General features: G+C 50.7%; 1 protein-coding gene across 2 annotated transcripts in view; it reads right to left on the bottom strand.

Annotated features, from left to right (window-relative positions):
- The window catches only part of CCDC149 (coiled-coil domain containing 149), a 115,118-nt gene that overhangs the window by 50,230 nt on the left and 51,464 nt on the right, over positions 1–13,424 (bottom strand). For both annotated transcript variants that reach the window (XM_075544475.1, XM_075544476.1), the window contains exon 5: positions 873–989. In XM_075544475.1, the coding sequence (XP_075400590.1) occupies positions 873–989 (117 nt within the window). The remainder of the gene's footprint in view (positions 1–872; positions 990–13,424) is intronic.

Raw genomic sequence — 13,424 nt, 5'->3', positions numbered from 1 at the left:
CACGCTGGAGTGGGTGGAGCTCAAAGCAAGGGGCCGACAGAGAGCCTGTGGGGTCTACAGGTAGCAGAGCTCCTGCCTCGGAGATGTGGCGCCATAGAGCCCTAACCGACCACCAGTAAAACCCCGGGCTGGTGAGCCTCCCCATTCACGGTGACCCCCTGGGGCTCCCAGAAGAGCCAGGCTTCTGCAGCCGGTGCTCAGGGCGCTGATCTTTTTTCAGAAGCAGGTCACCAGACCTTGCTGCTGAGTACCTGCTTCAAGTGAGACTGGAATCTCCAAATTTTCAGCTAGCAACAGGGCATGGTTATAAGGTGTGTCCCCCCCACCCCCTGGGGCTTTCCCCTGAGCCACAGGCATGCAGAGGGCAGCTCCAGGCTGGGGACAGCGACTTAAAGAGACCTATCTTCAGTCAACCCGCTCTAGGTCGACCCAGAAATCTTGTTCTGCTCTTCAAAACCAATTAGTCAGAAAGGAAACCGAGTGGAGGTGCTCCTAGCCGCCCCCCGAACTAGGGCTTGAGGCCCGCTGAGATTTTTGCTTGGGAAGCATCACCTGGCATTTTCATGGAAAGTTGCAAATTAAGGCCAAGTTTATCACAGTCTGTTCCTTCTCTCTCTACCGTGTGTGTGTGTGTGTGTGTGTGTGTGTGTGTACGTTTCTAGTTCTGTTCAGAACAGGACCATCTAAGTGTAAGGGAGAAGAGCTGGCGGAACTAGAAGCTTCGGCAAAGGACCCTGGAGGAGTGCTGGCCAGGCTGGATCCTTTTCCGTCTCCCGACTTGCATGTGAGGCAACCAACACTCCCTCAGGTTCCCGAGACACAGCCTGCTCCTCTTGGCACAGTGGCAAGCTAGGAAAACCCGTCTTTCCCACCTGCTCCTTTGCTTGCTCCAGCTGCTGCACCAGGTCCTCCCGCTCATGGGCCGCGAAGTGGCGCACGCCGATCTCCTCATCGCCCAGCCGTTGCTTGGCGATGGTCATCCTCAGGAGCTGCCGTGGTCCATCAACGGGAGCAGGATCAAACAGAGAGAGAAAAGAGAGCCCGTTGTGAGACTCCAAAGCCTCGAGGACACCAGATAGCTTTAGAGAGATGCTGCCCAGAAATACTGGAAAGATAGGGAACAAAAGGAACTTCCTGCCAATATAATGAATTTTAAAAATATAATCTACAATGAACGGAGAAAAGGTTGAAGTCAAGGTTTTTGGCTTGCATGGATCCACCATCCGTGCTCATGGAAGTGGCGGTCAAGAGATCCAAAGATGCATTACATTAGGTAGATCTGCTGCACAGACCTCTTTAGAGTCTTGAAGAACAAGGAAATTACTTTGAGGACTCAGGGGTGCCTGACCAAACCTACAGTATTTCCAATCACCTCATATGCCTGTAAAAGTTGGACACTGAATAAGGGAGACGGTAGAAGAGTCAATGCATTTGAATCGTGGTGCTGGAGACGAATACGGAAGTACCAGGGGCAGCTAAAGGAACAACCCGATCTGTCTTGGAAGAAGAAAGGCCGGAGTGCTCCTGAGGGGTACGGATGGCAAGACTTTGTCTTACACACTTTGGGACACTTTGCCAGGAGAGACCAGTCCCTGGAGAAGGACGTCACATTGGGCAAAGTGGAAGGGTGGTGAAAAGGGAGAAGGACTTTGATGAGATGAACCGACACAGTGGCTGCATAGAGGGGCTGAGGTATAGGAACAAGTGTGAGGATGGCGCAGGACGGTGTGGGACCGTGCAGGGTTTCATTCTGTTGTGCATAGGGTCACTGTGGGTTGGAGCCAATTCAATGGCAACTAACAACCACCACCACACATGGATGTGAAAGTTGGATATTGAAAATGGAAGACCGTAGAAAAGGGATGCGTTTGAATTGTGCTGCTGACAAAGAATATTAAAAGTACCACAGACCACTAAAAGGACAAACCAATCTGGATTGGAAGAAGGAAGGCCAGAGTGCTCCTTAGAGGCAAGGATGGCCAAGACTGTCTCACAAACTTTAGACATGTGGTCAGGAGAGACCAGTCCCTGAAGAAGGACATCATGTTTGGTAAAGTGGAGGGGCAGCGAAAGAGAGGAAGGTGCTCAACAGGATGACCGACACAGTGGCTGCAACAATGGACTCAGGCATAGGAACTGTGAGGATGGAGCAGGACCGCGCAGTGTTTCATTCTGTCGTGTGCATGGTCGCTGAGTGGATACCCACTGGATGGGGCCTAACAACTATGGAACCACAACTCTTGGATTTGGGGTCTGAGTCCAAGGCACAGCAAGGAGTCTGTGGTGCCATGAGAAGAGGAGGGGCACTACAGAGGACCGGCCAATAGCAGAAGACCCACCCGAAAGGCAGCCTACGGTGGGAGGTCCACCGTTAGTGGAATGTCAGTGTCGGCTCTACATTGCACTGGGCCTTTTAGATCAGCTAAGGCCCTTTCCATTTCTTTCTCAAAGTATCTCCCTTTAATGAACCTACTCTTTCTGTTCAAACCTTATAGAAAAAGGAGGAGGACCATGAAGATGAAGAAGAGGCGGCGGAGGAGCAACAGCGTGGTTTCTATGAAAGAGTCTAAGGACAATGGCAGTCAGAAGGCTCCTTCGAAGCAAAAATGGCAAGACTTCATCTCACCTACTTGGGCCACGTTGTCAGGGGAGGCCAGTTACTGGAGAAGGACCTCGTGGCTGGTCAAGTGGAGGGCAGGGAACGAGAGGAAGGGCCGCGATGAGATGGACTGACACAGTGGCCGCAACCATATAATAATAATAGAGCAAAAATAATAGAGCAAAAGCGAGGACGTGCAGGGCTGGGTGGGGTTTTCGTCAGCTGTACACAGAGTTGCCAGGAGTCCGAACCGACTGGTCACTCTAACAACAACAACATCACCAGGGGCGAGGAGGGCAGCGCCTTCCCCTGCTTAGGGACTCGTCTCTGAAACAAGACACTTTCCGGAAACGTGACAAGCCAGACTGACAGCCTGAACTTTAAGTAATAAAATATCACTGTTGTTTTCTATCCGCAAGACGCTCCACTGAATGCTTAATTTAGAACCACACGATTATGTCTGCTAAATGCTGATTAATTATTAAACATGTTTATTGAGGTCTGACAGCCCTAGAAGAGAGTCATCTTTTATATGCCGAATGCCAGTTCAGCTTCAATAAATCTGTTAACAATCATTTGATGTTTAAGGTGCCTACAATATTGGCTGTAAACTATCAGGAAGGGGCTGAAGGAAACACCTATTTTAAAAAACGAGACCTAGGTTGGCAACCGCCGGCTCATTAGTTGGGTCTGAACCTCAGGTCCCATCAGCTGGAGGTGACCAAGGTGGTCACCACAGAGGGATGTATCACCCATGGGCAAGGCTTCGCAGGGGACAGCTCCAGTCCTGGCGTCCTCTGACCAGGGCTTCCCATGCTGGTGCCACAGTCTGCGCTGTGTGACCTCAGGCGCATGCCTGGATGGCTCTGTGTCCCTTCTGGACCAAGTCAACCTTCTATGATGGCATATTGTGATAGACAGTACCCCGGGGTTTCCTAAGGTGGACTCTTGATGGAAGTAGATCACCACATTTCTTCCCCAAGAGCTACTCAGTGGGTTCAAACCAGCGACCTTCCCATTGGCAGCTGAGTGCGTTACTGCTGTACCACCAAGCTCCTGCAGTTCTGTTGGAAGACTATACCAGCCGGCAGAGAGAGCGAGCCTTCCGTGAGCGCCAGGTCTAACTCCCCCGATGCGGAGAAAGTGCAGTCTGCTCGGAGAGGGCTGCCGTGTGTGGTATGTCTGTCTCAGCAGCACAGAGAGGGCCCGAGGGCGGCTGATGGGTGACTGTTGGTGTTACTACATCATCGCCATCCTCGGCGTGAAGTCTTTCTAAACATCATCCTGAGAGGGAAGCCCCACTTTCCTCTCTGTGGGCGCCTCGGCTGGGCTTGTCTTACCATGCGGGCGCACAAAGGGGACTGCCCACCTTGGAAGATGGCTAAGAAGTAGCTGCCCAGGGCACAGTGTTCCCTCAAATAAGGCTGTCCACACCCCCACTGTGCCAGCCCTGATGTAGACCGGGGCCCTGCCAGTTGCCTGTACCCCCAAAAGTGCATGCTCTCCTTTGCAGATACTCACCTCAGGACCCCCCTCTCTCTCTGTCCTCAAAGTTCTAGCTGCATCTTATTCCCCTGGGTCTGTCATTTTTTCCACACAGTGAGAGGCGGCATCCACTCCATGGCTGTGAGGTTGAGTTTCCCGTTTGGAAGCTATCTCCTAAGGAACCCCGGAGGTGCAATGGTTAAGCTCAGCGATGAATTCATTTGATGGGGTTTTCTACTCCCGTGAAGAGGGACAGAGCTGGCCAATCCCTCATCCTGGATCACGGCAAACATGCACGGCTGAGCACTCACTGTTCCACCAACGTATACTTCCAGGAGTCACCTGCTCACTCGTTGGCCTGTCTTCGCTAGCTAGTGGCTTTCAGTGAATTGGCTCACTCGCCAAGACCATCCCAAAGTCTCATGTCGTCGGTGGAGGTAGGCTCACAGCAGGACTCTAAGGTTATACAGTGTGAACCCCAGATAAAATCGAGGCATTTGAAGACCATCAGCTGGTGCAACATAAAGTGTACGATTAAGGATAAAGTCCAGTGTTTATGCAATGTGACACCAGCCAACAGGGACCCGGTAAGTGAGCATGTGTGAGTTGGCAGGGGCTTGTCAGAACAGGCTGCCCCAGGCCTGGACCTCTGACTCTCACACTAGCGGTGGTTCTGTGCCAACCCCCACCAGGCCTGTCATATGAAAACTCTGAGGTACACACATGTTCGTAATGGCAAAAGGCTGAACTGGGCAACGTGCATCAAAACAGTGTCATGATTATTGTTTCACTCCTGTTTATTTATCATGTTTGGTGTATCTGGAACTGTTTCTTGAGTGTTGGCTATGCCTAGAGACGTACACTAGATATCATGAAAAACAAGACTAACTCATGGCCATCCCGTGGATTCTGATTCCTAGGCCCCTCTAGGACAGGGTGGAACTGCTCCTGGGGGTTCCAAGACTATTTCGTACGTGTTGTGGTCATTAGGTGCCCGAGTTGGCTCTGACCCATAGCGAGCCCCTGCCTGGTCCTGCACCACGGTCATGATGGTTCCTGTGCCTGGGCCCATGGTTGCAATGACTGTGACAATCCATCTCCTTGGGGGCCTTCCTCTTTTTCGTTGCTCTTCCACTTTACCAAATATGACCATCTTTTCCATGGACTGGTCTCTCCTGATAATATGACCAAAGTATGTACGACCAAGCCTGCCAACCTTGCCTCTGAGAAGCACTCTGGACTTACTGCTTCCAAGACAGATTGATGTGTCCTCACAGGAGTAGAAAGCCTCATCTTTCTCCCTGGGACAGGAGTTCTGCAGGCATAGTGAACTGCTAACCACAAGGCCACCAGTTCGAAACCACCAGCTGTCCAACCCGTACCCAATGCTACCACCATCTATACTGTGAGGGGGCTTCAAAAAGTTCATGGAAGAAACTCACGCTCTTTTCATTCCATTTGTCCAGGAGTTTTTGAAGTCCCTTTGTGTTTAGAGGCATGAGCCCTGGAGATGTAGTGGCTCTCACGTTGGGCTGCTGACTACAAGGCCATCATTTGGAACCCATTAGCCGCTCCGAGCCAAAAAGACGAGGTTATCTGCTCTCCCAAAGGTTTCCAGCCTTGGCAATCCATGGGGGCAGCTCTACTCTGTTCTATTGTGTTGTTATGAGTCAGAATTGACTTGATGGCAGGGAGTTTGGTTCTTTGGACCCCATTTCTGGGATCTAGTCAACAAGAAAGAAGACCTGGGAATCTCGTCTTGGTTGCACGGGGTGCAATGCTTGTACATGGGGTGCTGAGCCAGTCTGAGAGCTTGTTGCACAGACAGTAACGGCTTGAGTCGCCCTTTACTGGGTGCTTCGTGGGCTCCAAGCACTACCTAGTATTGCATCTCTTCTTGCATCGGGGAGTCTCTGGGGGGCGGGTGCACACGATCAATGGGCAAAGGGGGAGGCTTGAGCACCTTGTGAGAAAGACTTGGTGATCTAGCTGGGAAAAGTCAGCCCCTGAGACCCTTACGGAGCGCAGTTCTGACTCTCGCGTCAGCCACAAAGAGCTCTGGTGGCATAGCTGTTATGCGTTGGGCTGCTAGCCTCAAGGTCCATAGTTCTAAACCACCAGCTGTTCCGCAGGAGTAAGATGGGGCTTTCTACTCCCATAGAAAGTTTCAGGCTTGGAAACCCACAGGGGCAGTTCTACCCTGCCCTACAGGATCACTGTGAGTCAGCATCGACTCCCTGGCAGTGAGTTCTTTTATTAGTTATGTTGGACACACACAGGATTAATTGGTGTGGTACCGCACATACAAGCCCCAATCATACCACCTCACTGCCCCATTTACCTTCCTCCTCACACTTAGCACTACTGAGTTATCTCATGCATTTCCTTTTCTGACCTCGTTCCCAACCAGAAGGGGAGCATTGTGAACACAAGTAACTTATCTTGCTACTTCCCGATGCTGCCTGAGCTCCCGGGTCTCCTTATTAGCACGCAGTAAGGCTCCAATCATGCTGACGTACAAAGGATGAAACCTGGAAACAGTTCTACTAGAGGGATCACCACGGCTGCCTGAAAGGAAACCAAACGTGGTGAGTCGATTCCCACTCACAGCGACCCTGTAGGACAAGGTGCAGCTGTCCCTGTGGGCTTCTGACACTGGACCTTGTTGTGGGAGTAGAAAGCCTCATCTTTCTTCTATGGACCTACCGATAGCCTCAAACTGCTGACCTTGTGATGAGTCACCCAACGGGTAACCACTAAGTATAGGGAGAAAACGGGCTTGTTCACAGCCACACAGATAATGGCTGGCAGAGCCAGAATTTACACTGGGCTCCAACCAAGTGGGACCTCTTGGACGGTATGACTCTATGCCAGTCTGCAGTGGTGGGTGGAGTCCATTCTTACTGACCAGCACATCGCTTTCCAACTCCATGACCCACCTTCATAGGCTGGAATCTGCATAGCAGCAGTATTTACACCACTGGAATGGGCAGGTGCTACCATTAAAACTAGCAAACAAACTCAGGCCCACTCGCTCAATGGCAACTCATAGGGACCCTACAGGACAGGGTAGAGCTGTCCCTATTAGTTTCTGAGGCTAGAAATCTTCATGGGAGTAAAAAAACCTCACCTTTCTCTCTTGGAGCAGCTGGTGGTTTTGAACTGTGGACCTTGAGGGTCGCAACCCTACTTGTGCCCCCTACTCCACCGTTAGGGCTTCCTTTTGTACAGAGCTGGCTCACTAGCACACATGGATATTTGTGACACAAATGCCCTTTGTGTTATTGTTATAGTTTCTTGGTGCCAGCTCATGGTGCCTGACACCCTGTCTGGTCTTGTGCCACACCTCTGTGTATTCTCAGTGCCTTCCAATGTCCAGGGGCTGGGGTGGGGTGGGGTGGGGACCGGGGGTGTCACCTTCCAGCATTGCACTGAGTCTGTTCTGGGACTCACAGAATTGCCATCTGCGAATCTTCAGAAAGTAGCCACGAGGGTGCGGTGGTTGCGCACTTGGCTTCTAACCGAGAGGTCACTAGTTGAAACCTACTCACCACCCCCAGAAGAAAGATATGGCAGTCTGCTTCCATGAAGAGCAAGGTCGCGGAAGCCCCGTGGGCCAGCTCTCCTCTGTCCTGTCGGTCACTGTGAGTGGAAGTTTTAACTTTCAGAAGTAGATCGCCAGGCTTTTCTGCCAACTCTGTTTAAGTCTTGCGTTTCCGCTGAAGCCTATCTGCTGGGGGTGCCCCTGCCGGTGGGTGAAATCCCGGCGGCGTAGCTACGGGCATCCCAGCAGCATGCAATGGAACTGATAGGTGGCCGAGGGGGGTGGGGGGCACTGTTCTGACGAATCCTTAAAGTTCTCTGTGACCTCTTCTTCCTGCTCCCCGTGACCTGGTTCTGTCTTTGCCCTTAGGTCACTAGATGCTGTCCCCTAGGTTCTAACTCGTAGCGAGCCCTGCTCAACAGAACAGCAAGCCGCCGGCCTTGTCAGCCTCATAGTTACTGCAGTGTGGGAACCCACTGTTATCTGAACCTGTCGCTTCTACATGCCTCAGAGGGGCAAGGCAGGGGACCGTCACTCTCTCTCTCGGTGGGCCCCTTTCCAGACCCCAGACCATGTGTCACCCGGGTCTTTCCACATATTCAAAAAACCTCACCACCACCAAGTCGATTCCAACCCGGTGACCGTGTAGGGCAGAGCAGAGCAGAGCTGCATCTGTGCGTTTCCACGGCTGTAAATCTCTCTGGCAGCAGAAAGCCTCATCTTTCTCCCTCCGACTGTCTGGTGTGTTTGAACCACCAACCTTGAGGTTAGCAGCCCAACGATTGCCACCCGGGATCCTGTCTTTCTACATAATTGGTCCTGAATCCTCACAGACAGACAGATAGGCAGAGGTGCTAATGGCTCTGAGAAACCTGGGTGTTCCACAGAGGTGTGACTGCTCCCTTCTCAGGGGGACCCCCTTCCTCATGAGCCTTGAGGAAGAGTACTGAGAAAATCTTGGGCACTGGACAGAGAGGTGGCAAACTCCTCGTCACAGGACCCCCACCTGCCATGGGACCGCCCCAAACCCACTCCATGTGACGGCTAAGCTGCCAGAAGACCAGGGTGGCTGCAAATCTTTCAAGAGACTGTTTGAAAATGCTTTATGGCATGGAGGGCATCGAGACTCTAGCTGAACAAATGGAAAAATTAGTCTTCCCTAACATATCCAAGGCAAGCCATTTCCTATCACCTTGTCTCTCCAAATGTACTTAACAGCGAAGCGCTGGGCTTCCCCAAATATGGACCGGGCTCATCATTTAAAACGGCACCTCAGCCGGGGAGAGAAGCTTGCAGTTGCTGAGAAAATGACACCCTCAGCCCTCTGCTCAGGACACGGAGGAAAGGCCACGCAGCTACAATCATGACATGACCTTGAACTCGGCCAGCGTGAGCCAGCCAGTAAGCAGGACACAACCTCTTTGTGCGCCAAGGCTTGGCTCACACCATCTGCTCTCCCCGAGGGACCTCCCAAGGCTCCACACCGCGGCGTTCCTGGGAGCTTTGCTTTTCTCCTCCTCTTCCTCTTCCTCCTCCTCTTCTGCGTTCGCGCTTTCTGATGGAATGGTCCACTTCTCCATCTGCTTTCTCCACACTCCTCAAGCAGCAGTCTTCCCAGGAGGGTTGCCAACTGGTGACCAAGGATGCTGGGCAGGCCGCTGATTTTCATACCCTGCCTGGCTTTCCTTCTTCGTCTCCCTCTTCTTCTTTCCTGAGTAGGTCTGCTCTCCTTTGCATTCCCTTCCTTCATCCCATTTCAGTCACTCACCTGCGGATCCCATCCTTGCAGCAAGGAGGCACCCAATAACGCCTACGTACCAGGAACCCCAGTGGCGTAGTGGTTACTCGTGGGGCCTCGGACCTCAAGGTCAGCAGTTAGGAACCACCAGCTGCTCTGAGAGAGAAAGACAGGGCTTCCGCCTCCAGTAAAGAGTTATCGTCTCAGAAACCCACAGGGGCAGTTCCACCCTGTCCCGTAGGGTCCCTGTGGGTCAGAAACACCTTAAGGGCAGTGACTTTGGTGTTGAACCGGGTGTTAAGAAGGCACACTCACCGGAAAGGGGTTGTGCACAGGATAGGAATTCTGCCAATACAGGGGGTGGGGTCATGTTCGCGCAAACAGAAGGCAGGGTGGGGCACTGTGGGCAGGCAGAGTTGGCCTGTCTCCGAGGGCTGGAGGAGGCACTCTGACTGAATTGCAGCCCCACATCTGTGTACTGTGATCCTAACTCCCATGCCTCTGTTTGTGAGCTCATTGGGAAGCAGGGGTGTCTCTGTTATGTAAAGAAGATCATAACAGTGCACCTGATAGCTAATCACTTCGGAGTTATGCAGATAACTCAGATTTCACGCGCACACACTTAGATTCACATGGAAGCACTTGCTGATGCCGCACAGGGATTGCCCAAACCCAAGGAATGCCAGGTCTGCTGACAAGGACGAGACCTACATGTCTGAGACCCCAGGTTGGACTTTGAGATCCGTTTTGTGTCAACGTGGCTAAGTCAGGACTCATGGCGGCAAGTCGACTCGGGCCTCGTAATCCTCTAGGATGTTGCCTAGAGCAATGCAGTGCCCATGACGGGATCTGCTGTGAGCAGTCAAGCAGGGTACAAAGATGTGCACGGAGGACAACCCCCTTACACAGGTCACAGCCCTGAAGCACTGGAAGGAAGGTTTCCTCGGCCAGCCAGGGTGCAGGCTAGCACCGATGAAACACAACTTTCCTCTAGTTCTTTAATGCTTCCTCCCCCGCCCCCCACTGCCCTCTATCATGATCTCAATTCTACCTTACAAATCCAGCTAGACCAGAGCATGTACACGGGTACAGATTAGAGCTGGAAACACAGGGAATCCAGGACAGATAAACCCCTCAGGACACATATTGAGAGGAGCCATATCAGGGGGGTAAGAAAGAGGCAACCGATCACAATGATCTACCTATAACACCCTCCCAGGGGGACGGACAACAGAAAAGTGGGTGGAGGGAGGCATCAGTCAGTGTAAGACATGAAAAGTAATAATAATTTATAAATTACCAAGGTTTCATGAGGGAGGGAGGGGAAAATGAGAAGATGATACCAAGGGCTCAAGTAGAAAGAAAATGTTTTGAAAATGATGATGGTAACAAATGTATAAATGTGCTTGACACAGTGGGTGGATGTATGGATTGTGATAAGAGGTACACGAGCCCCCAATAAAATGATTTTTTTTTAATAAAAAAAGGAGGCTTCCTCGGGGATGTGGCCTATGTCCTATATAAAAAAACATTGTGGGAAAGCTTGCTTGCTGCTTTCCGCATCTGAATCCGGCATCTGCCTCATCACCCTTCAGTTCTTTGAAATTGAGCCCAAAGCCTTCCATACTGCTTGCCTATCCTGGGACTCTTGCGTGCCCTGCCACCTAACCTGCCAACCTTGGATTCATTCACCTCTGCAGTTTCGAATCTGTCGCCTTCCTGCCTTGGCTCCATCAGCTCCCATGGCTCCATGAGTCAGAAGTCTGCAGTCTAGAATCTGCCCCCAACGACCCCCCGCCCCTGCCACAGACTTGGACTTGACCACTTCTACAACGGTGGAAGCAGTAAACTTGAGATAATTTTTTTCTCTGTATATACAGCTATAGATGTCACTGGTCCGGCTTCTCTAGGGAACCCAGCCTAACACAGATGTTTAGCCTGCAGAGTGTAAAGCACAGATCTCTGCTCTCGCAGGCCACTCGCTTGTGATGCTTGCACAGTAGTAGCACAGGGAGACTCAGACCTGGACAACTGACCTGAACGTTGAGCAGGGGTCCTCAGAGAAAACGAGGAGAAAGTATCTCACTGCACATGCAAAGGCCCTGAGACCCGGGCCGTAGAGCCAGCCAAGGACAGAAAGGTAGAGTATGAGGTGATGTGACTGGAGAAAATCAGAACTCAGCACACCACGCAAGGAGGAAGAACTGGATGCAAGGCTGATGAAGGGTTAGGGCCTTGAGTTGTTATCTAGAAGGATTTCATGGGCATAATATTGTATGATGTAAGAAGCATCGGAAGACAAGGGAAGGAACACATTCACAGTCACTGAACACACACACACATACAACACACACACAATGGTTGACATAAAATCATTTCAAGAGGTTGCATAGAACCAAAGACCCAATGGTGCTGAAGGAAGAATTCCAAGCAGCACTAGAAGCAAACACAAAGCTCTGGGAATAATGGGACACCAACTGAGATGTTTCAACAAGCTGATAAAGCGCTGGAAGCACTCCCTCACTTTTGCCAAGAAAGAGATACTTATTTGTATTCCTTCCCCAAAAAAGTGCAGAAATTATTAAACAATGTCAATAAATCACATGCTGATAAAGTTTTGCTGGGGATCATGCAATAAGAGTTATAGCAGTACACTGACAAGGAGTGCCAGAAATCCAACCTGGATTCAACAGAGGACATGGAACATTGCTGATGTCAGATGAGTCTTGGCTGGGAGCAGAGAATACCAGAAAGATGTTTACTTGTGTTATACTGGCTAGGCAAAAGATTTGACTCTGTGGATCATAACAAACTATGGATAGTCTTCAAAAGAATGGGAATTACAAAACTCTTCATTGTGTTCATGTGAAGTCTGTAGATCAGTGGTTCTCAACCTTCCTAATGCCACGACCCTTTAATGCAGTTCCTCATGTTGTGGTGACCCTCCAACCATAAAATTATTTTTGTTGCGACTTCATAACTATAATTTTGCTACTGTTATGAATTGGGTGACCTCTGTGAAAGGGGCATTTGAACCCCAAAGGGGTTGTGACCCATAGATTGAGACCTGCTGCTGTCGATGGACCAAGACGCAGTCACTTGATTAGAACAAGGGAATATATTTATTTAATCTGTATGCTCATCAAATTATCAGAAAGGGTGGATTATATGAAGAACACAGCATTTGAACTGGAAGAAGGCTTCTTAACAACCTGCGATATGCTGGCTGAAAGCCAAGAGGGCTTGAAGCGCTTGCTGATGAAGACAAGGACTGCAGCCTTCGGTCTGGATTACAACTCAGTGTAAAGAAAACCCAGATCAAAATCCTTACACGTGGACACACAGACATGTACACACTAGCACACATATTCAAACATACACATCCCCTCACATACATTGTTGTTAGGTGCCAGTGAGTTGTTTCCGACCCATAATGACCCTATACACAACAGAAGGAAACACTGCCTGATCCGGTGCCATCCTCATGATGATGTAAACACATACACAAAGGCACAAAACACAAACACACACAACCACATTTACATATACACACAAACACAGGAAAATACACAGAACACATACACAACCACACACAGTTACAAAGACACACTAATACCCACCACACAAACACACACATGCTCACACACATATCTCCCTCTCATTGAAACATCAGTTATCATGTCAATGACTAAACTATTTCATGATAATTCTGGATCGGGGTAGCCCTAGTAGCCCAGGACTGAAGCGCTCAGCTGCCAGTGAAATGGTCGGTGGTGTAGACCCACCAGTCGCTCCTCAAGAGAACGACGGGGTGGTCTGCTTCCCTGAAGGTCGGTGTTGTTGGGTGTCTGACTCATAGCAGACCCCACTGACAGCATAGCCCAGTCTGGTCTTTGGTGGTCTGGAAGCTCTGCTCAAACCTGCTGGCATCAGAAATACCGGTGACATAGCTTCCAGCTTCCAGCATCACAGCAACACACAGGCCGTCACAGGACAACCACCTGACAGCCTGGTGGTGGTCCATCAAGGTTACGGCCTTGGAAACCCCTCCGGGCCCA

Source organism: Tenrec ecaudatus, chromosome 3 (genome assembly GCF_050624435.1).
Source record: "Tenrec ecaudatus isolate mTenEca1 chromosome 3, mTenEca1.hap1, whole genome shotgun sequence".
NCBI classification, from domain to species: domain Eukaryota; kingdom Metazoa; phylum Chordata; class Mammalia; order Afrosoricida; family Tenrecidae; genus Tenrec; species Tenrec ecaudatus.
The sequence above is the reverse complement of the archived record's forward strand: the minus strand, read 5'-3'. Positions and strand labels throughout refer to the sequence as shown.